This window comes from Schistocerca serialis, chromosome 6 (assembly GCF_023864345.2).
Source record: "Schistocerca serialis cubense isolate TAMUIC-IGC-003099 chromosome 6, iqSchSeri2.2, whole genome shotgun sequence".
Taxonomy (NCBI): Eukaryota; Metazoa; Arthropoda; class Insecta; order Orthoptera; family Acrididae; genus Schistocerca; species Schistocerca serialis.
In genome coordinates this window covers 108,998,707-109,018,860 of record NC_064643.1, presented here as the reverse complement: position 1 = coordinate 109,018,860, position 20,154 = coordinate 108,998,707, and the positions used below count along the sequence as shown (strand labels likewise).

Genomic DNA, 20,154 nt, shown 5'->3' with positions numbered 1-20,154 from the left:
GAATAACACCCTTGAACTTACAGTGATCTCGCATATAGTTATATGTCTCGCTGGGAGTTAAAAAGTCAGATATCGTTAATGTTGACAACGAATGAAAATGCATTAAAAATCAAAATAATTTGCCACCAGCAGATAGGTGTTCTCATGCTAGAGCTTGATAATTCATAATGAAAACCTTAGTGCCCGGCCAGGATTCAAACCCATTCACGCCCAATATGTGGAGATGTTGAGGAATCTGCAGTTTTGAACAAACAACAAATTGCAGTCGAGTTGTCTTGTCACGAAGGGATCAAATTCCGCGTTAAGAGCGGTCTGAGTTGCATTCCCAGTTCAGAACCAATTTTATCGGCATACAGAAGCTCAAATAAAAGATGGAATAAGTATCCTGTGACCCTACATAGCGATTGCTTCGTCACTGAAAATAAATAACTAGTATAAGAAAGGATACTGGTAGAGTTTCTATATGTCGCCACTCGTGAGTTTATTCTGGTTCAACCTAACGTTTACTTGGTAGAGAAGGAATATCATGTTCAATGTGAATTTCAGACCACACTTCCATTATACCTTCTTCACTTGGCGTAGCTAGAAGCGGATAGAATATGTCTCTCCCTATCAAATGGTTCAAATGGCTCTGAGCACTATGGGACTCAACATCTGAGGTCATCAGTCCCCTAGACTTAGAACTACTTAAACCTAAAGACGTCACACACATCCATGCCCGAGGCAGGACTCGAACCTGCGACCGTAGCGGTCGCGCGGCTCCAGACTGTAGCGTCTAGAACCGCTCGGCCACCCTGGCCGGCCAACGTTTTCAGAACACGCCACTGACGTACATGAAGATTAACGTTACACGTCGTTGAAAGCAATGCCACTGCCGATATTTGCTCTTTTGCCGGCCCTACCTTCAGCCAGACAGTCTGCAACTTCCTGCAGTGGGAGGCCTCTGCGTTGCTGCTGGTGCGTGTTGCTTCCCGCCTGGGCCGCGTGGGAGTGTCGACAGAGGGTGTACGAACTTGTGGGGCGGCCTGTGGCGCGACAGCTTTCTCCGAGGTGCGTCGCCGACAGTGCTGTGCACACGGTGCAGCAGGACAGCGCCGTCTGATAACACACGTTACGGGGCAGCGACCTTGCTACGGGTGCCGGGCTTGTAGCTGTCGCGTGGTCGTACCTGAAACCAAAGACAAAATTCTGGTGACTTCACTAGTACGCATGTGGCGTTACCGTAAACAACCGTGTGCATACGTGTTTTGAGGTTATCCATCGCGAGATTGTGCACTTCGACAATCGTGTTTGACGAGGATGATGTACCTACATTCCACTTGGAAATGAGCCTCGCACTACTATTGCTTAAGAAAGAACAATTGTAAAATACATCCTGTTGGGACGATGGCTTTCTTGAAATTTGTCGAAGCTGTGGTGCCTACCCAGAAGAGGGTGACAGAAGAAGTTGTATTAAAAAAGAAATCACTGTAATGTTTAATGTATTTTGCGTAGGAGGTGCTACACAGGTTGCACGTTTTTGAAACACTACCGCTAGGAAATAGAAATATATTATTTACGGCCCAAACAGCATGTTTGTACAGAGTGATGTAGAAAAGACGGGCAACCTCAGATATTTCCAGAACGAGTAAACATATCGAGAAATGGTTTTCGATAACTTACAGAGAACAATGTCGCAAATTGTATGAGTTAGGCAAGTAATTTTAAGGTTTTAAAGCTCCAGAATTATGACACCACTTAAGATATTGGAACTATACGGGGGTGGTCCACTGATAGTGACCGGGCCAAATATCTCACGAAATAAGCATCAAACGAAAAAACTACAAAGAACGAAACTCGTCTAGCTTGAAGGGGGAAACCAGATGTCTATGGTTCGCCCGCTAGATGGCGCTGCCATAGGTCAAACGGATATCAACTGCGTTTTTTTAAAATAGGAACCCACAATTTTTATTACATATTCGTGTAGTATGTAAAGAAATATGAATGTTTTCGTTGGACCACTTTTTTCGCTTTGTAATAGATGGTGCTGTAATAGTCACAAACGTATAAGTACGTGGTATCACGTAACATTCCGCCAATGCGGACGGTATTTGCTTCGTGATACGTTACCCGTGTTAAAATGGACCGTTTACCAATTGCGGAAAAGGTCGATATCGTGTTGATGTATGGCTATTGTGATCAAAATGCCCAACGGGCGTGTGCTATGTATGCTGCTCGGTATCCTGGACGACATCATCCAAGTGTCCGGACCGTTCGGCGGATAGTTACGTTATTTAAGGAAACAGGAAGTGTTCAGCCACATATGAAACGTCAACCACGACCTGCAACAAATGATGATTCCCAAGTAGCTGTTTTAGCTGCCGTCTCGGCTAATCCGCACATCAGTAGCAGACAAATTGCGGTCGAATCGGGAATCTCAAAAACGTCGGTGTTGAGAATGCTACATCAACATCGATTGCACCCGTACCATATTTCAATGCACCAGGAATTGCATGTCGTGTGCAGTTCTGCCACTGAGCACAAGCGAAATTACGGGACGATAACAGATTTTTTGCACGCGTTCTATTTAGTGACGAAGCGTCATTCACCAACAGCGGTAACGTAAACCGGCATTATATGCACTATTGGGCAACGGAAAATCCACGATGGCTGCCACAAGTGGAACATCAGGCCCCTATTTTATCGATGGCAATTTAAATGGTGCAATGTATGCTGATTTCCTACATAATGTTCTACCGTTGTTACTACAAGATGTTTCACTGCATGACGGAATGCCGATGTACTTCCAACATGATGGATGTCCGGCACATAGCCCGCGGTCGTCGTCTCATGGCCCGCACGTTCACCGGATCTGACGTCCCCGGATTTCTTTCTGTGGGGAAAGTTGAAGGATATTTGCTATCGTGATCCACCGACAACGTCTGACAACATGCGTCAGCGCATTGTCAATGCATGTGCGAACATTACGGAAGGCGAACTACTCGCTGTTGAGAGGAATGTCGTTACATGTATTGCCAAATGCATTGAGGTTGACGGACATCATTTTGAACACTTATTGCATTAATGTGGTACTTACAGGTAATCACGCTGTCACAGCATGCGTTTTCAGGAATGATAAGTTCACAAAGGTACATGTATCACATTTGAACAACTGAAATAAAATGTTCAAACTTACCTACGTCATTTATTTTAATTTAAAAACCTACCTGTTACCAACTGTTCGTCTAAAATTGTGAGCCATATGTTTGTGACTATTACGGCGCCATCTATCACAAAGCGAAAAAAGTGGTCCAACTAAAACATTCATATTTCTTTACGTACTACACGAATATTTAAAAAAAACGCAGTTGATATCCGTTTGACCTATGGCAGCGCCATCTATCGGGCCAACCATAGCGCCATCTGGTTTCCCCCTTCAAGCTAGACAAGTTTCGTTCTTCGTAGTTTTTTCGTTTGACGCTTATTTCGTGAGATATTTGGCCCGGTCACTATCAATGGGCCACCCTGTATACTAACTATACAATGAAGACTTTGACGAACGGATTTCTTAGTTGCTGCAGAGCCTTCCATGTTGTAAGACCCTGGTTCAAGAAACTGTTCTCTTCCTGGCGTTTCGTCTAGACCTGCGCTGGACGTCTACGGATTCAATCTGAAAAATCTCAACGTCGCCAGGAGCACGGCCATACAACCCAGAATACTCTCTAGAAAGTAGACTCTAAGACGAAAACAACGATGCACAACTAAGAAGTCATGAAAATTTGTCATAAATCAATATTCAAGCAGATATCGTCAGGAAATACAAAATTATGAACAATGGCGGGCGACGGTCGAATGTGTGGTGCTGCAGAGCAATCTCAGCGTGCAGTTGGCGAGGATATCAAACAGGGAACATGTCGAGACCGGGGCATAAGGTTTTTGAGAATTTCGTTTTGAGTACCCAGTTGGTCAGTACGCATGCCTCACAGAAAGGCGCGGGTGCAGTACACATAGATTAGAGATTAGGTTAGACTAGATTAATTATTCATTCCATAGACCCATAACAGAGGGAATCCTCCTGGGTGTGGAACATGTCAGATAAACACATTACAAAAATGTAATTATAAAAACTTGAGTTTCATTAATTTTAATGATCCTCAGTCAATAAACAGTAAAGTTATGTACATGAATTAAATTTAAACTCCTAATATTTACAGGTTTAATACTTACATCTGCTTTCATTAAATCCATCATTCAGACATTTGCTAGTTTCTTGGCTATTACAACCAAGTATTGTCAAAAATTAAAGTAAATTATTCATTTCAGTGATCCTCAGTTAAGAAGATTATGTACAAGATTTAAAATTAAACTTCCACTATTTACAGACTTAAGACTTACATCTGCTTTCCATACATCCATCATTCACACAGTAGGTAGTTACTTGGCTTTTACAACCAAGTATTGTCAAAAATTAAAGTATAATAAATTTTCATTAAAATGGTCTACTGCACCTGTTGAGAAACTCATGGATAGAACAGAAGGAGTTGGCCACCAAAAATTCTTTTAAATTGTGTTTAAATTGTGCCTTGTCTGAAACTAAACTCTTAACGGTTGCTGGTAACTTATTGAAAATATGTGTTGCTGAATACTGGACTCCTTTCTGGGCAAGAGTAAGTGATTTTAAATCTTTATGTATATTATTCTTAGTCCTGGTATTGATTCTGTGTACTAAGCAGTTAGTTGGAAAAAGAGATGTATTATTTACAACAAACTTAATTAAGGAATAAATATACTGAGAAGCTGTGGTTAATATGCCCAGTTCTTTGAATAGGTTTCGACATGATGTTCTTGGATTTACACTACCCATTACTCATGTTATACGCTTCTGTACTCTAAAAATTCTCTGTTTGTGGAGTTACCCCAAAATATGATACCATATGACATAATGGAGTGAAAATAAGCAAAATATGCCAGTTTTTTTTATATTTATATCTTCTATGTCTGACATCATTAGCATTGCAAACACAGACTTGTTTAGGCGCTTTAGTAGTTCGTTAGTATGTTGCTCCCAACATAGATATCAGCATCCGAGAGAGGACGTGTAGGTGGACTCAAAGAAGCCATTTGGAGTAATTGGCGGATCGCTGGACATTTGAACAGCAGCGATGTTGGCAGGAATGAGCGAACCATGGCCGAACACAGCGTCGAGAAGGAAGCGGTCGATCTAGAGAGACGACAAAACGAGAGGCCTGAGCAATCGTCAGAAAGGCATTTTTAGTTCCAGACTCACCATTATCGTCGATCCGGTGTGCAGCTAGTGCTTCAGTGACGGCAGTGGCCATTTATAGGCGACTCACAGAATGGGGTCTGAGCTCACGGCTCCCCCTGCACCGGCTGCCATTGACCTCTGTATACCAACAAGCCCTCTTGCAAGTGGTGTCGGCCACCTTCTGCCTGGAACCCCATTAACTGAGTTGAATCCTACTTCGAAATGAACCCCAGTGACCAGCGAAAACGTTTCTGGAGACGCCCCGGGCAGCACTGAGATACCAGTCTGTAAGTCCACAAGCCGTACGGACTGACAACCAGAAAGAATTCCATGGAGCAATCATAGCGGAGCGCTGAAGATCGGACACTGAAATAGCCGCGTCGTTCCACAATAATTCCCGCAAACATGACATCATTTTGACGTCACGCGTATATCGGCGACCGCATGGTCGGCTATCGACTTTGTGACGAGGAAGAATATGAATGTTATTGCTCCCCGATTCACTCGCAGCAATTTAAGCTGTCCTCATAGGTTCCTGCCTAACCACATACTCAGAAATTGCTAAATGTTTATTCCATCCTTTGTTCTCAGATAAGACTGAATGTAAATAACAGCCAACATTGCTGAACACACTTGTACTACATTCATAAGAAACTAACAGAATGTGTTAATAACGCTAACATGAAAAAAATTGCATTTAACGGGATGCAAACCAACAACTTTTGGCTCCAGAAACTACGAGATCATTCATTACGGTGCTATGTTAAAACTCCGGTTTTGGTTATCATATTTTACCTTGAAGGTTTGTATCGTTGATACGTTATTGACATTTAAAGATAAAGGTAATGTGTTTCTGAAAAAATTTTCAGTGCTGCATTACACTGAAACGGTATACTGCAATTTATAAAAAGTGTGTTACAATGTTAATTTGTAAATTATTGACGACAATAATTCACTCCTAAGAAATTTGGAAATTTGTGGTAAGGACTATGGGACCAGACTGATGAGGTTGTAAGTAGGCTGTTTAGGTTTTCTTATTGGTAACGCCACGTAGCGCTCTGTGTGAGAATCACTGGCTGTGCTGTGTGCAGTCTGTGTCTAGTTTGCATTGTTGTCTGCCATTCTAGTGTTGGGCAGCGGCAGCTGGATGTGAACAGCGCGTAGCGTTGCGCAGTTGGAGGTGAGCCGCCAGCAGTGGTGGATGTGGGGAGAGAGATGGCGGAGTTTTGTAATTTGTCATGAACTGCTACATATATTATGACTATTAAGGTAAATACATTGTTTGTTCTCTATTAATATCTTTCATTTGCTAACTATCCCTATCAGTAGTTAGTGCCTTCCGTAGTTTGAATCTTTTATTTAGCTGGCAGTAGTGGCGCTCGCTGTATTGCAGTAGTTCGAGTAATGAAGATTTTTGTGAGGTAAGTGATTTCTGAAAGGTATAGTTTAATGTTAGTCAGGGCCATTCTTTTGCAGGGATCTTTGATAGTCAGATTGCGTTGCGCTAAAAATATTGTGTGTCAGTTTAAGCACAGTCATGTATAATTGTTCAAAGGGGACGTTTCAAGGTCATGGGTCCATAGGCTTACACACTACTTAATCTCACTGAAACTAGCTTACGCTAAGGACAACACACACACACACACACACACACACCCATGCCAGAGGGGGAACTCAACCTCCGACGGAGAGAGCCCCATGAACCGTGGCAAGGCGCCCTTGACCACATGGCCACCCCGCGCGGCGGTAGTCTGTGCTGCTATTTCTTTTCATACCAGGATCGCTTTGGTTGGCAGCCGCGGCACAACCGTATGTCGACGATATTATATGCCCCTTTTTTCCCTTCATGGCAGAGCATCCTGGGTTTATATTACAGCGAGAGTTTCTACTGGTTGTCTTCGTACTACTCAAACCCTACTGTGGCCAGCAAGGCCACCGCATCTCTCCCTAGATAAGAACGTTTGGAGCAGGGCCTTCCAACCAGCTCGGAATTTTGACGATCTAGCTAGCCAATTGGAAACAATATCCCTCAGGAATACGTCCCACAACTCTGTCAATCAGTGCCAAGCCGAATAACTGCTTGCATAAGAGCTACAGGTGGGCCAACGCATCATTGACTTGCTCAACTTGTGCAGCTCTTTCTCTTGAGAACATCATCCAATTTTTCTGAAACTGTAATTATTTGTTTGTCTGTGCATATACAGGGTGCGTCAAAAAAATGTACACACACTTTGAACTGCCATAGACAATTTATTTCCCGTTCTACAAGGTTAAATATCTGTGAGAAAGTAATATCATGTTTCTTCAACAGGTGGCAGCAGTGGCAAGGAAGTAACTGCAACATGGTGGACGTGTGTTGAAGCTTTGAAGCGCGGAAGCGGATAATTAAGTGGTACTGGAAGTTTGAGAATGTAGCTGCGGTTCGAAGACAGTGGAGAAGTGAGTATGGTACAGAACCACCTTCAAGGTTAACAATTACACGTCTACGAGGCAAATTCGAAATTCATGGAACAGTGTGTGGTGTGCATAAAGGTCGATCAGGGCGATCGCGTACAACTACAAGTGATGATTCCACAACTGCGGTCTTGGAACTGTTTCAGCATTCGCCTCAAAAATCTTCAAGGCAAGCGGCACGTGAGAGTAATGTAAGTGCTAGTAGTGTGCTATGCATTCTGAAGAAAGGCAAGTTTCGTGTGTACATTCCAAGGCTGGTGCAACAGCTAAGTGAAGACGATCCAGATCTAAGGTTAGAATTTTGTGAATGGGTTCAGGAGATGGTGAGACGTGAACTGGGATTTATGGGTAGCATAATTTGGTAGGATGAAGCCCAATTTAAACTCAATGGAACTGTCAATAGGCACAATTGTGTGTATTGCGCTGAAGATAATCCTCACATTACAGTTGAAAAGGCTGTGAATTTGCCTGGTGTAAATGTGTGGTGTGGTTTGTCTGCAAGGGGACTCATTGGGCCTTTCCGCTTTGAAGGTACTGTCACTGCAGAAACGTACCTAACAATGCTTGCTGACTCCATACTCCCTGTCATTCGTGCATTATACGGTAATGATGAGTTTTATATCCAACAAGATGGCGCCCCACCGCACTATCATAGGGACGTACGAGCAAACCTGGATCGCAATGTGCCAGGCCAGTGGATAGAATGCAGGGGACCAATCGAGTTTCCAGCACGCTCTCCAGACCTCACGCCGCTGGATTACTTCTTATGGGGCACAGTAAAAGATGGGGTGTACAAACGTAAACCACGTAACATGGACGCACTTTGGAATGAGATTCAGGCGGGGTGCGCAGAAATCTCATTGGACACTTTGGTATGATGTATGGAATCAGTGGTGACTCACACTCAGAAATGTATTGATGCTGAAGACCACCAGTTTGGACATTAATCACATTTGCAAAGTACATTTATTTTTCCAATTGGACTTTAAGCTTTCCATTTCCAGACATTTAACATTGTAGAACGGGGAATAAATTTTCTATGACGCTTCAAAGTGTGTATACATTTTTTTGATGCACCCTGTATATATCACATCTATCGGTTACTGTCCCAATCGGATATCCCTCCAAGGTGCGTTTTTTTGTCATAGAAATTATATGCTTATTTCTATGGCATTGAGAAGAGATTTCGAAGACTGACATGGATCCAGCGGGTGTGGAGATGTCATGCGGGTCATGAACCACCCTCTACCTCCGCCTCCTCCCCCCCGCACCCCCCACCCCAAACACGTTTCAGGGGAAGCATTATATGTTATAGACAGAAGCGAAAGGGGTGTAGGGGACAATAGAACATGCAATTTATCTCAATAACTTAGGTCTGCAATCAAATGGATTCCCCAACATCACCTATTATGACTGAGTGCATGAACATAGCTACGTGTCTGAGCACAAAAACATTGCAACAAGCGTTCCACAAGTTCAAAATTTCCAGGCGTATTCCAAATGAATGGACAACCATCCACAATGCAATCCCAGGGTTCATTGACACAACAGTTTTGAAATACACCAAAGCTTTTAAAGATCCCCACACAAAAAAGTCCAACTGCTTCTAGATGGGGGAGCTGCTATGTATTCCCGAACAGCCACTTGAAAGCGTGTTAGTGCGCCATCATGCTTGTATGACATACGCTTTCTTTCACTGAAAGGAACGTCATCCAACCGTAGCATTAGACGTTAACAGTACTGTAGCACTGGCACTTGTGTATAAGTGGTATCAGAGAAACCATTCGTTTCCGGAGCTGTGTTTATTGGGATTATTTGATTGTTTCATTGTCATCTACACGCCCGTTTTCGTTTGTACCTATAATAGTCAGACACCTTGTAGTTTTAAATATATCATTTTCCAAATTTCACAGCTGACTTTCGGAGAATAAAGTAACACAAGAACCAAGTGTCTCGCAAATAATAATGAATTCTAGAAATTACAACTAAGTTTAACATAGGACACCTTTCAGTAGACACTGTGAGATGATGCACACGTGGACTGGTTTACGACGTGACTGCTAACATTCCAGCCTGGTAAAGGTGCACATCCCCAGGCCGAACATACTTGTTATCAGTAAGTAATCAGATATGGTTCATGAGTCCACAGCTAGAACCAGTAAACCACAGGAAGATGAGTAAGGTAAGACAGAAAGGGAAAGCCCTACACTGATATGAAAACCTTGACTGTAAGAAATCGCAAGCGGGAAGTTGTTTGTTTTGACAAAATGCGCAGTATAGTTTAATAAATAGACATAAATAAGACACGTCTTGTTTTCAGACATTTTAAGCGTATCGACATATTTTTAAAACTGTAAATTCTATCAAAAATTTTATTCTGAAAAATACATCAATGGGTACTTAACATTGGCTATTTGAAACTGAGTGCATTTAAAATCAATTTCCATTGACTGAACATTGCTTACTTGCTGGGCGAGTTAACGAAGTATTACTGTGAAACCAGTCAAAAATACAAATTTAATAGTTTTGGACTGTTTCATTTATAATACTCAGATGTGCGTTAGCAAGGTTTGAAATAATGACATTAATAAACTCAAAGCTTAATCTATGATTAAGCACAATGTTAAGGATGGGCGATAACATTTCTTCCCTCACACAGACACATCAATTTTAGCAACCAGTGCTAAAGCTGGCAGTTTAACGTTCTTTACTTGCTTAAAGCGTTATTCACATTTACCTGATCACCAAAAACTTCTGAAGCACATTTACGTTCAGGAACATACTGAGGATCTTTATCTGAGTCGAAGTTATCTACGTCATCCTCAAATTTGTACAAGTCGTCCCTGAAAGGCATTTTTTGCCACGAACACCACACACATTACTACTATTAACAGCCTTGTTTTTGGCGCTTACCACTGTTTGCATACACACGTCCTTACAAAGTTAAAATCAGAGAGAATCTGAAATCAGAGATAGAAAGACAGAGCTGCTATTTCTCGGTTTATCATAGAGTCGTCAACAACATTAAAGGCACACCACCAAAGAATTATTGGAATGGGACAGAAATTAGTAGATGTGATGCAGATGTACAGACATACAAATGATTTTAATTTCAGAAAAAACTGGATGATTTATTCAAGAGAAACAGCTTCACAAATTGAGCAAGTCAGTCCCACGTTGGTCCACCTTTTGCACTTATGCAGGCTGTATTGCGAACAGCCACGGTTTATCATATAATATGGAATACTGTGTAGATCAACCAAGTGTGAATCACGTGTTGTAGTTCCAGCAGCTGTGCAGACAGAGGCATTTCAGCAGGCACATGATCGTATGTTGTTTTGTCATGGGGGTAAGTGAACAATAGATAAAAGAGAAGCAGAAAGGTTCTGGTAGAGAACAACATGCGCTGATGTTCAACAGTATGTCAAGAACTCCATTCTGTGTGTGCAACACTCTGATTTATGCCATCAAAAGACACAATCACAAAGACAACCGGAGTCTGATTACCCATTTCAAATGATATGAGCCGATATTTTGGAACTGTTTCGCAGGAGTCAATCAGAAACAAGTATGTGTTAACAATTATCGATCACTTTTCGAGGCATTTTAGTAATGGTAGCAACACCGCATCAGAAATGGGCACAGCAGCTTACAATACGGTAAATCTTTGGATATTTAACTTTGGGCTACCACAAAAGATTATTATGGACCAAGGGACAAATTTCAAGTCTGATCTCATTAAGCAGTTGTGTCACTTACTGAAAGTTAAGAAATTATGTAAGATCCCACTCCACCGATAGGCAAATGGTCACACGAAAAGAGTTCAAAGATGCTAAGCCATTAAGCGAATTGTTAACACCTAGACTGTGCTGTATATTTAGGTTTAGTAGTTAGTGCCTACAATTCAAAGACTCACACAGGAACAGCGTTATCACCTTACAAGGTTGTATATGGACGTAAAATGCTAAAATGCCATATCCTTTTGATGCGTTTCAACGAAAGTTGGGAAGAGAAGGTGAATACATTAAGATATTTGCAAACACTCTAAAGGAAGTCTGGCAAAAGGTAAAATAGGTCAACTCGAAAGAGCTAGAACGTCAAGAGCACGTGGGGTTAGGTAAGAGGAATTTATCACAGTATCGAATAGTTCAGTGGGTCTTACTTGCGAACCCTTAAATTTCAAAGGGTTGGACAAAAATGTTTTTGACGAAGTTTCAAGGTCCATACCATGTCGTCGAGGTAAAGTCGCCTGTAAATGTAAAGTTACAATTGCCTGGACGAACTTCAGTTGTACATATCAGTATAATTAAATTTTTTCAAGGGGCCATAGATTCCTTTCCTCAAGTACCAGCGAAATTGCCATGTACTGAAACTCAGAAGCAAAAGAGCAGAGAAATACAGCAGAATAGGCCATATGGGTTGAGATCTAGAAATATATAGTCGGAGATGTAAGAGATAAATGGGTAATAGTAGGATTTTTTCTTTGTTTTCATTGACGTATGTAGTGTATTTAAGAATATAGGTATTTTTTGTTGTATTCCCACTTTGTTCTAAGGAGGGAGGAAGTACATGCGAATTATTTCCTCTAGGTGATGTTGCTGATGATGCTTAGATTGAGTTTAGCGAATGTTATGATCTTGCTCCTCTTCGGAGCAGAAGGGTTTGTCATCCAGCCTATGCTGAATGGGGTTTTGTTCGCGCAGAAGCCGTATGTGGTGCTCACGAATGACGTATGGTCGTTGAGACTGACCTTTAACATCTGGGAGGTAAGTAACGAAGTGAGAAGTTTGGAAGATACGTTCTTAGAAGTGTCAAAGGAAGCAAAATGGGGAATACGGTAGGGGATACATGGAGTGAGTAACATGGACTTAAGTTTCTCTATGATAAGCTGGGAGAGCAGATACATCTAGTAACAGGTACAATGCCACATTTTTGGCGCAGAGGGAGAGAGAATGGCTGAACGCGGGTGATAAACTAATAAAAACCGTTGTATGGCATTGGAGATAATGATGATATTTCAAGTTTGTTTAGTACAATAGGCCAAGTGCAAGAAATAGGACGACATACAGAAACAAAAGTGGACTGAAATACGGCGCAAATTACAGGTACGGAGCAAGGATTGGTAAATATAAGTAAAATGATGCATAAAATAACAACTGAGTTACAGTAATATGCTAATTATACAAAGATTACCACAAATAAGGATTTATGTATGATGCAGAACCTATGAAAACATTAACAGCAGAGTAGGGATATTTAGGTTGATGGGAAAATTAGAAAACAGTTCAAGAGGCGCTATAAAAGAATTGGAAAGAATTCAAGAATCTGTCCACATTGTTCCGCATAAACTATTAAGCACTACGTTGTTAACACAAAAAATATTTCGGCAAAGATTACTGCAAGCAGAAAGGGAATTTCCCGCAGGTCTGCATTATGCTGTTTCCCTAAATCAGAGCAGCGAAGCATTTTACTATCATGTTTCCGCATTTAAATTTTACTCTGATAAAGCACGTATATATATTAACGTATAACACCCAGTCACTACCTTTAATGTTATACGACTCACTCATATGCAGTTGGATGGAGAGTTATTGACAGATGGATTAACGGTTAATGAAGTATTACTTGTACCTGAACAACGGGAAACGCACCTAGTTCTATCAGTAGAAGAGCTTGGTAAGTAAATTAATGAAATTATTACTATTTATCCTGCACGAGCAGTTCAGGCGGATAACAGGTCGTGTGAAGTACAATTACTTTCGGGGAAATTGAATGCACCAGAGTGTAAGAAAGTAGTTATGAAACCACGAACATATTCTCAGTTAAATCATTAGATTTTTACCGTTTGTTTCCTTTTATAAGGCGGTCCTGCAACAAGGCAGTTATTCGGCTGGGCATTGATTGATAGATTTGTTGAATGTCTCCCTGAGGGATTTCGTGCCAAATTCTATCCAATTGGTGCTTTGGATAGTCAAAATCCCAAGCTAGTTGGAGGATCATGCCCATAATTCTTCGGACGTTGTCAGCTGAAGGTATATCCAGCTACACTGTTGGTGAATGGAGGCTTTGGCAAGCACGAAGACAATCAGTAGAAATTCTCGCTGTGTGCAGGTGCCATTACCTTTCTGAAACGTAAGCCCAGGATGACATGCCAAGATAGTTAACAAAACAGGGCGTAGAATATTGTCGACGTACCGCTGTGCTGTAAGGATACTGTGGATGACAACCATTGGGGTCCTGCTATGGAATAGTATGGCAACAAAAACCATAATTCCTGGTTATCAGGCCGTATGGCAGGCAACAGTCAGCTTGGTTTCCCCCTGCTATCTGGGGTGTGTCCAACCACGTCTTTGGCCTGGATCTCATTGACTGGAGCAGCATTGTCTTCAGTGATGAGTCTTGCTTCGAACAGAGCCCCGATGACCACTGAAGACGCATCTGGAGATGCCCTGGACAGCAGTGGGTTACCAAACTGTACGGACTGACAGCCAGGAGTGATGTTCGGGGATGACATTTCTTTTCATAGCAGGACCTCTTTGGTTGTCATCCGTGGCACTTATACAACGCAACGGTATGGCGACGATATTCTACGTCCCGTTTTGTTACCCTTACTGGCAAGTCATCCTGGGCTCATTTCAGCAAGACAATGCCCTCCCGAACACGACAAGAGATTTTACTGCTTTTCTTCGTGCTTGCCAAACCATTCCTTGGCCAGAAATGTCGCCGGATACATCCGGAGTTGAAAACGTTCGGAGAATTATGGGGATTGCCACCTCCTCCTACCCAACTTTTCTGGTGCTTTGGCAGATGAGTGCAATTTCATTTTTGAAATGAGTAGGTGGAATCAATCCAGACAAGTAGTATTCACCACGTGTTTCGTGCAACGCCCAGTGTAGACGGAAAACGGCTGTCTGTATCCCGTTACAAACAAAATTATTTTTAAAGTGGAATTTTACGTATACTTAGGATATAGCGGTCCTCGATTAGTCGAGTGCTGTATTCATTTTATCAATATGTATTAACAGGGAGAATAAAACACATAGAGTAGCCAGTACTGCAGCAGTGACAGTACCGTACCAGTCTGCACTGACTACTGCTACCATGCAGCAACGCTGCTCAGTGGCTGCTCGAGTGTTTGGTTATTCTTCGTACTCGCTGCCTCTATTAATACATTTCGATAAAACGAATATCGCACTAGACTAATTAGGGGACGTTATGTCGAATGGACATGTGAAATTCCGCTTTAAAATCTTTTGTTCGTGACGCCCATAGGCACTGCGCGTCGCATAGAAGGCGTGATGTGTATAGTATTGGTTTGGACTGACTCCAGCTACAGCTAAACTTTACGTACAACGACGAAACTGCGAATATCTGTCGAAACATCGCAGAAAATGCGCCCGACGACTCCTTAGGAGGACACCCGGTATGTTGCGCGGAGTGGACGCGCGGTTTGAGGCGTCATGCCACGGACTGCGAGGCCCCTCCCGCCGCAGATTCGAGTCCTCCCTCGGGCATGGGTGTGAGTGTTGTCCTTAGCGTTAAGTTAGTTTAAGGTAGATTAAGCAGTGTGTAAGTCTAGGGACCGATGGCATCGGCAGTTTGGTCCCATAGGAATTCACACATATTTGAACATATTTTTTGACACCTGCTATAAGAGTAAACGCTGTAGGAAATAACTGAAAGAAATAGGATTCGACACTTGTAGTAGCTCACATAGTCATCGTCTTCAGACCTGCGTTGGAGGTCATAGTGCTTTGTGAACTGCTGATAATGGTGAGCGCACACTTCGATTTCATATTGTGTAAATTATGACATTGTCAAATTTATTAGGTATTCGTGACTTTATAATACTTAAACTAATTGCATGACAAATTATCTTCTCAAATTTTTGGGTGAATGCTTTTCGAATGCAGTGTTTAAGTGTTGGACAAAAGTAGGTGAACACCATAAGAAATGCATGCCTGAACGAAAATGCAGATGCTAACAAGCCTGGAAGTTGTGCAGTTGCATTTGATCACAGACGGCGCCTGTGCAAAGTCACATTACGTTGCAAGTGTTTGTCGTTCACAGGACAGTGTTCTGAATAATTGTCAGTGCATTATGACGGAATTAAGTGAATCCGAATGTGGGCAGATTGTTGGAGCTCACCTGGTGGGTGTTTCCATAAGTGGCCGAAGTGGTTCGTGTTTCAAGACGTCGTCTGCTAACAGACAGGTTAGTGGCTTTGCTACCAGAGCGCCGTTTGTGTCTACCCTTTAATAGGGAATTAGGACTGAGAGTAAATCGAAGAAAGACGAAAGGAATGAGAAGTAGCAGAAATGAGAACATCCAGAAACTTAACACCAGGATTGAAGTAGACGAAGTAGATGAAGTCAAGGAATTCCGCTACCTAGGCAGCAAAATGACCAATGGCGGATGGAGAAAGGAGGACGTCAAAAGTGGAGTAACTCTAGCAAAAAGGGCACTTCCGGCCAAGAGAAGCCTACTAGTATCAAACATAGGCCTTGATTTGGGGAATATACGTTTGGAAAAAGTGTTCAAATGTGTGTGGAATTCTGTGAGACCAAACTGCTGAGGTGATCGGTCCCTAGTCTTGCACACTACTTTAACTAACTTATGCTAAGAACAACACACACGCCCATGCCCGAGGGAGGACTCGAACTTCCGGCGGGAGGGGCCACGCAATCCGTGACATGGCGCCTCAAACTGCGCGGCCACTCCGCGCGGAATACGTTTCGAGAGCAGCATTGTATGGTAGTGAGACATGGACTGTGGGAAAACCGGAACAGAAGAGAATCGAAGCATTTGAGGTGTGGTGCTACAGAAGAATATCGAAAATTAGGCATACTGGAAAGGTATGGAATGAGGAGGTTCTGCCCAGAACTGGAAAACACTGACCAAGCATAAAGGACAGGAGGATAGGATATTTGTTAAGACATGAGGGATGGGCTTTCATGGTACTAGAGGCAGCTGTAGAGGGCAAAAACTGTAGAGGAAGACAGAGATCGGAATAGATACATAAAATAAGTGAGGACGTAGGCTGCAAGTGCTACTCTGAGATGAAGAGGTTGGCACAGGAGAGAAATTGAGAAATTCGTGGTGGGCCTCATCAAACCGGTCCAAAGACTGATGACTCAAAAAAACAGCAAAAAAGGAAATATTCGCGATCAGAAGGCTCATAGCGGTGCAAACGTGGGAAGCCAGCAGACAACCATACCACTGAGACACACGCTCGTGCCTCTTACAGCCAACTGAGCGAGTTTGGTCAAATTGTGGCCTTCCGAGTGGGATGGGATGGGATGGGATTGTTTGGGGGGAAGAGACCAAACAGAGAGGTCATCGGTCTCATGGGATAAGGGAAGGACGGGAAAGGAAGTCGGCGGTGCCTTTTCAAAGGAACCATCCCGGCATTTGCCTGGAGCTATTTAGGGAAATCACGGAAAACCTAAATCAGGATGGCCGGACGCGGGATTGAACCGTCGACCTCCCGAGTCCGGTGTGCTAACCACTGCGCCACCTCGCTCGGTGGTTCCGAGTGGGGGGGGATGATCCTTTCGGAGAATTGCCACACAGGCTGTACATGCTGCGTCAGTTGTGCAATGATGTTGGTATGAATGGTCACGTGAATATTCTCCAACAGTAGACGTCCACGAAGCACAGTGACTGCCGCCAGGATCGTCATATTGTAAAGGCAGCAGTGACAGATCGTGCAGCTACCACAGCAGAGATAAAAGGGCTTATGAACCCAGACGTGTCAACACGAACTGTTGCTAACCTGTTATTGGGAGTGGGACCATCAGTACGCACACCTCTAGCCCGTCTTCCAACCACGCCACAGCATAGACGTGCGCGGCTCGACTGATGCAGTCAGAAGACCACTTGGAAGACAAAATGGCTCGCCTTGGACTGTAGGGATGAAAGCAGATTCTGCCTGCGTGCAAGTGGTGGTTGCTTGCGTGTACGACGTAAATCTGGTGAGCGCTCTCAGGGTAAAGTGCATTCGTTCAAGACAGACTGACCCCTTCCCAGGCATTATGGACTGAGGTGCGATGACCGACAACTCTCGTTCACCTTTGGTGTTTCTGGAGGAGCCGTTAACCAGAGCTCGGTACGTGCAGAATGTTACACTACTGGCCATTAAAACTGCTACACCACGAAGATGACGTGCAACAGATGCGAAATTTAACCGACAGGAAGAAGATGCTGTGATATGCAAATGGCTAGCTTTTCAGAGCATTCACACAAGGTTGGCGCCGGTGGCGACACCTACAACGCGCTCACATGAGGAAAGTTTCCAACCGATTTCTCATACACAAACAGCCGTTGACCGGCGTTGCCTGATGAAACGTTGTTGAGATGCCTTGTGTAAGGAGGAGAAATGCGTACCATCACGTTTCCGACTTTGATAAAGGTCAGATTGTAGCCTATCGCGAATGCGGTTTATCGTATCGCGACATTGCTGCTCGCGTTGGTCGAGATCCAATGACTCTTAGCAGAATATGGAATCGGTGGCTTCAAGACGGTAATACAGAACGCCGTGCTGGATCCCAACGGCCTCGTATCACTAGCAGTCGAAACGACAGGCGTCCTATCCGCATGGCTGTAACGGATCGTGCAGCCACGTCCCGATCCCTGAGTAAACAGATGGGGACGTTTGCAAGACAACAACCATCTGCATGAACAGTTCGACGACGTTTGCAGCAGCATGGACTATCAGCTTGGAGACCATTGCTGCGGTTACCCTTGACGCTGCATCACAGACAGGAGCGCCTGCGATGGTGTACTTCACTACGAACCTGGGTGCACGAATGGCAAAACGTCATTTTTTCGGATGAATCCAGGTTCTGTTTACAGCATCACGATGGTCGCATCCGTGTTTGGCGACATCACGGTGAACGCACATTGGAAGTGTGTATTCGTCATCGCCATACTGCCGTATCACCCGGCGTGGTGGTATGGGGTGCCATTGGTTACACGTCTCGGTCACCTCTTGTTCGCATTGACGCGCACTTTGAACAGTGGACGTTACATTTCAGATGTGTTACGACCCGTGGCTCTACCATACATTCGATCCCTGCGAAACCCTACATTTCAACAGGATAATGCACGACCGCATGTTGCAGGTCCTGTACGGGCCTTTCTGGATGCAGATAATGTTCGACTGCTACCCTGGCCAGCACATTCTCCAGATCTCTCACCAATTGAAAACGTCTGGTCAATGGTGGCCGAGCAACTGGCTCGTCACAATACACCAGCCACTACTCTTGATGAACTGTGGTATCGTGTTGAAGCTGCATGTGCAGCTGTACCTGTACACGCCATCCAAGCTCTGTTTGACTCAATGTCCAGGCGTATCAAGGCCGTTATTACGGCCAGAGGTGGTTGTTCTGGGTACTGATTTCTCAGGATCTGTGCACCCAAATTGCATGAAAATGTAATCACATGTCACTTCTAGTATAATATATTTGTCCAATGAATACCCGTTTATCATCTGCATTTCTTCCTGGTGTAGCAATTTTAATGGCCAGTAGAGTATTAGGCCTGCTCTTTTGCTGTTCTTGTAACAGGAAGGTGATGCGTTGTTTCTCGCCCACGCACTACCCGTGAAACTCAAAGTGCTCCACAAGATGTACAGCGACTTCTCCGGCCAGCACGATCTCTGGACTTGGCTCCAATCCAACATTTGAGGGATATGATGGGACGAAAAGTTACTCGTGTGACTCGTCAATCAACAACCCTTGCAGAGTCGAGTAGGCGTGGCGTAACGTATCCCAGGACAGTATTCGCCGCCTGTACGATCCAGTGGTTGCCAGAGTAGTGCCTGCAGTGGTGCCTATGGAGGCTAGACAACGTAATAATATGGCTGTTTCATTACCTGCTACCTCATAACCGCTTGTGCTATTTATCTGTAGATTAAACATTTCATGTACTCCATATTCACTATAGCAGCAATAAATCTTCAGTGAAATGGAAACCTCTAAAAGAGTGTAGTAATTACTTCCTACTACATGCATTTTGTGAAATGACAATGATGGAAAAACCAGCGAAGATGTATCTCATACGAATGCTTGCCGACAATCGTTTTTCCCTTGCACTCCTGAACATATGAAGGCATGCAGTTGCAATAGTGTAATTCAGCATGTTAAACACAAAGTAATCCACCTGGTGATGATTGAGTGAGAAGCGAAACGTGAATACTGTCAGGGGCATACATCAACACAATTATAGATGTAAAAGACAACGTATCTCTCCTGGTGATGGTTTGACCATTGAAATACGTTGTGGACTGCATTAATACAATTCAAGATAACAGTGCACCATTAACTAAGAGACCATTACATTAGAGTAATCATAAGGCGCTTGATGATAACACTGATGTGATCGAAAAGTTCGTTTCAGGAACTAATACAATTTAAGGTATCGTGCAGAAAGTCGAAATCGCCGTGGACGTAACA

At 43.4% G+C, this 20,154-nt stretch overlaps 1 protein-coding gene across 1 annotated transcript in view; it reads right to left on the bottom strand.

Annotated features, from left to right (window-relative positions):
- LOC126484670 (uncharacterized) overlaps window positions 1–20,154 on the bottom strand; it is a 119,010-nt gene that overhangs the window by 78,047 nt on the left and 20,809 nt on the right. Inside the window, exon 3 of the mRNA XM_050108263.1 lies at window positions 903–1,168. Within this exon, the coding sequence (XP_049964220.1) occupies window positions 903–1,168 (266 nt within the window). The remainder of the gene's footprint in view (window positions 1–902; window positions 1,169–20,154) is intronic.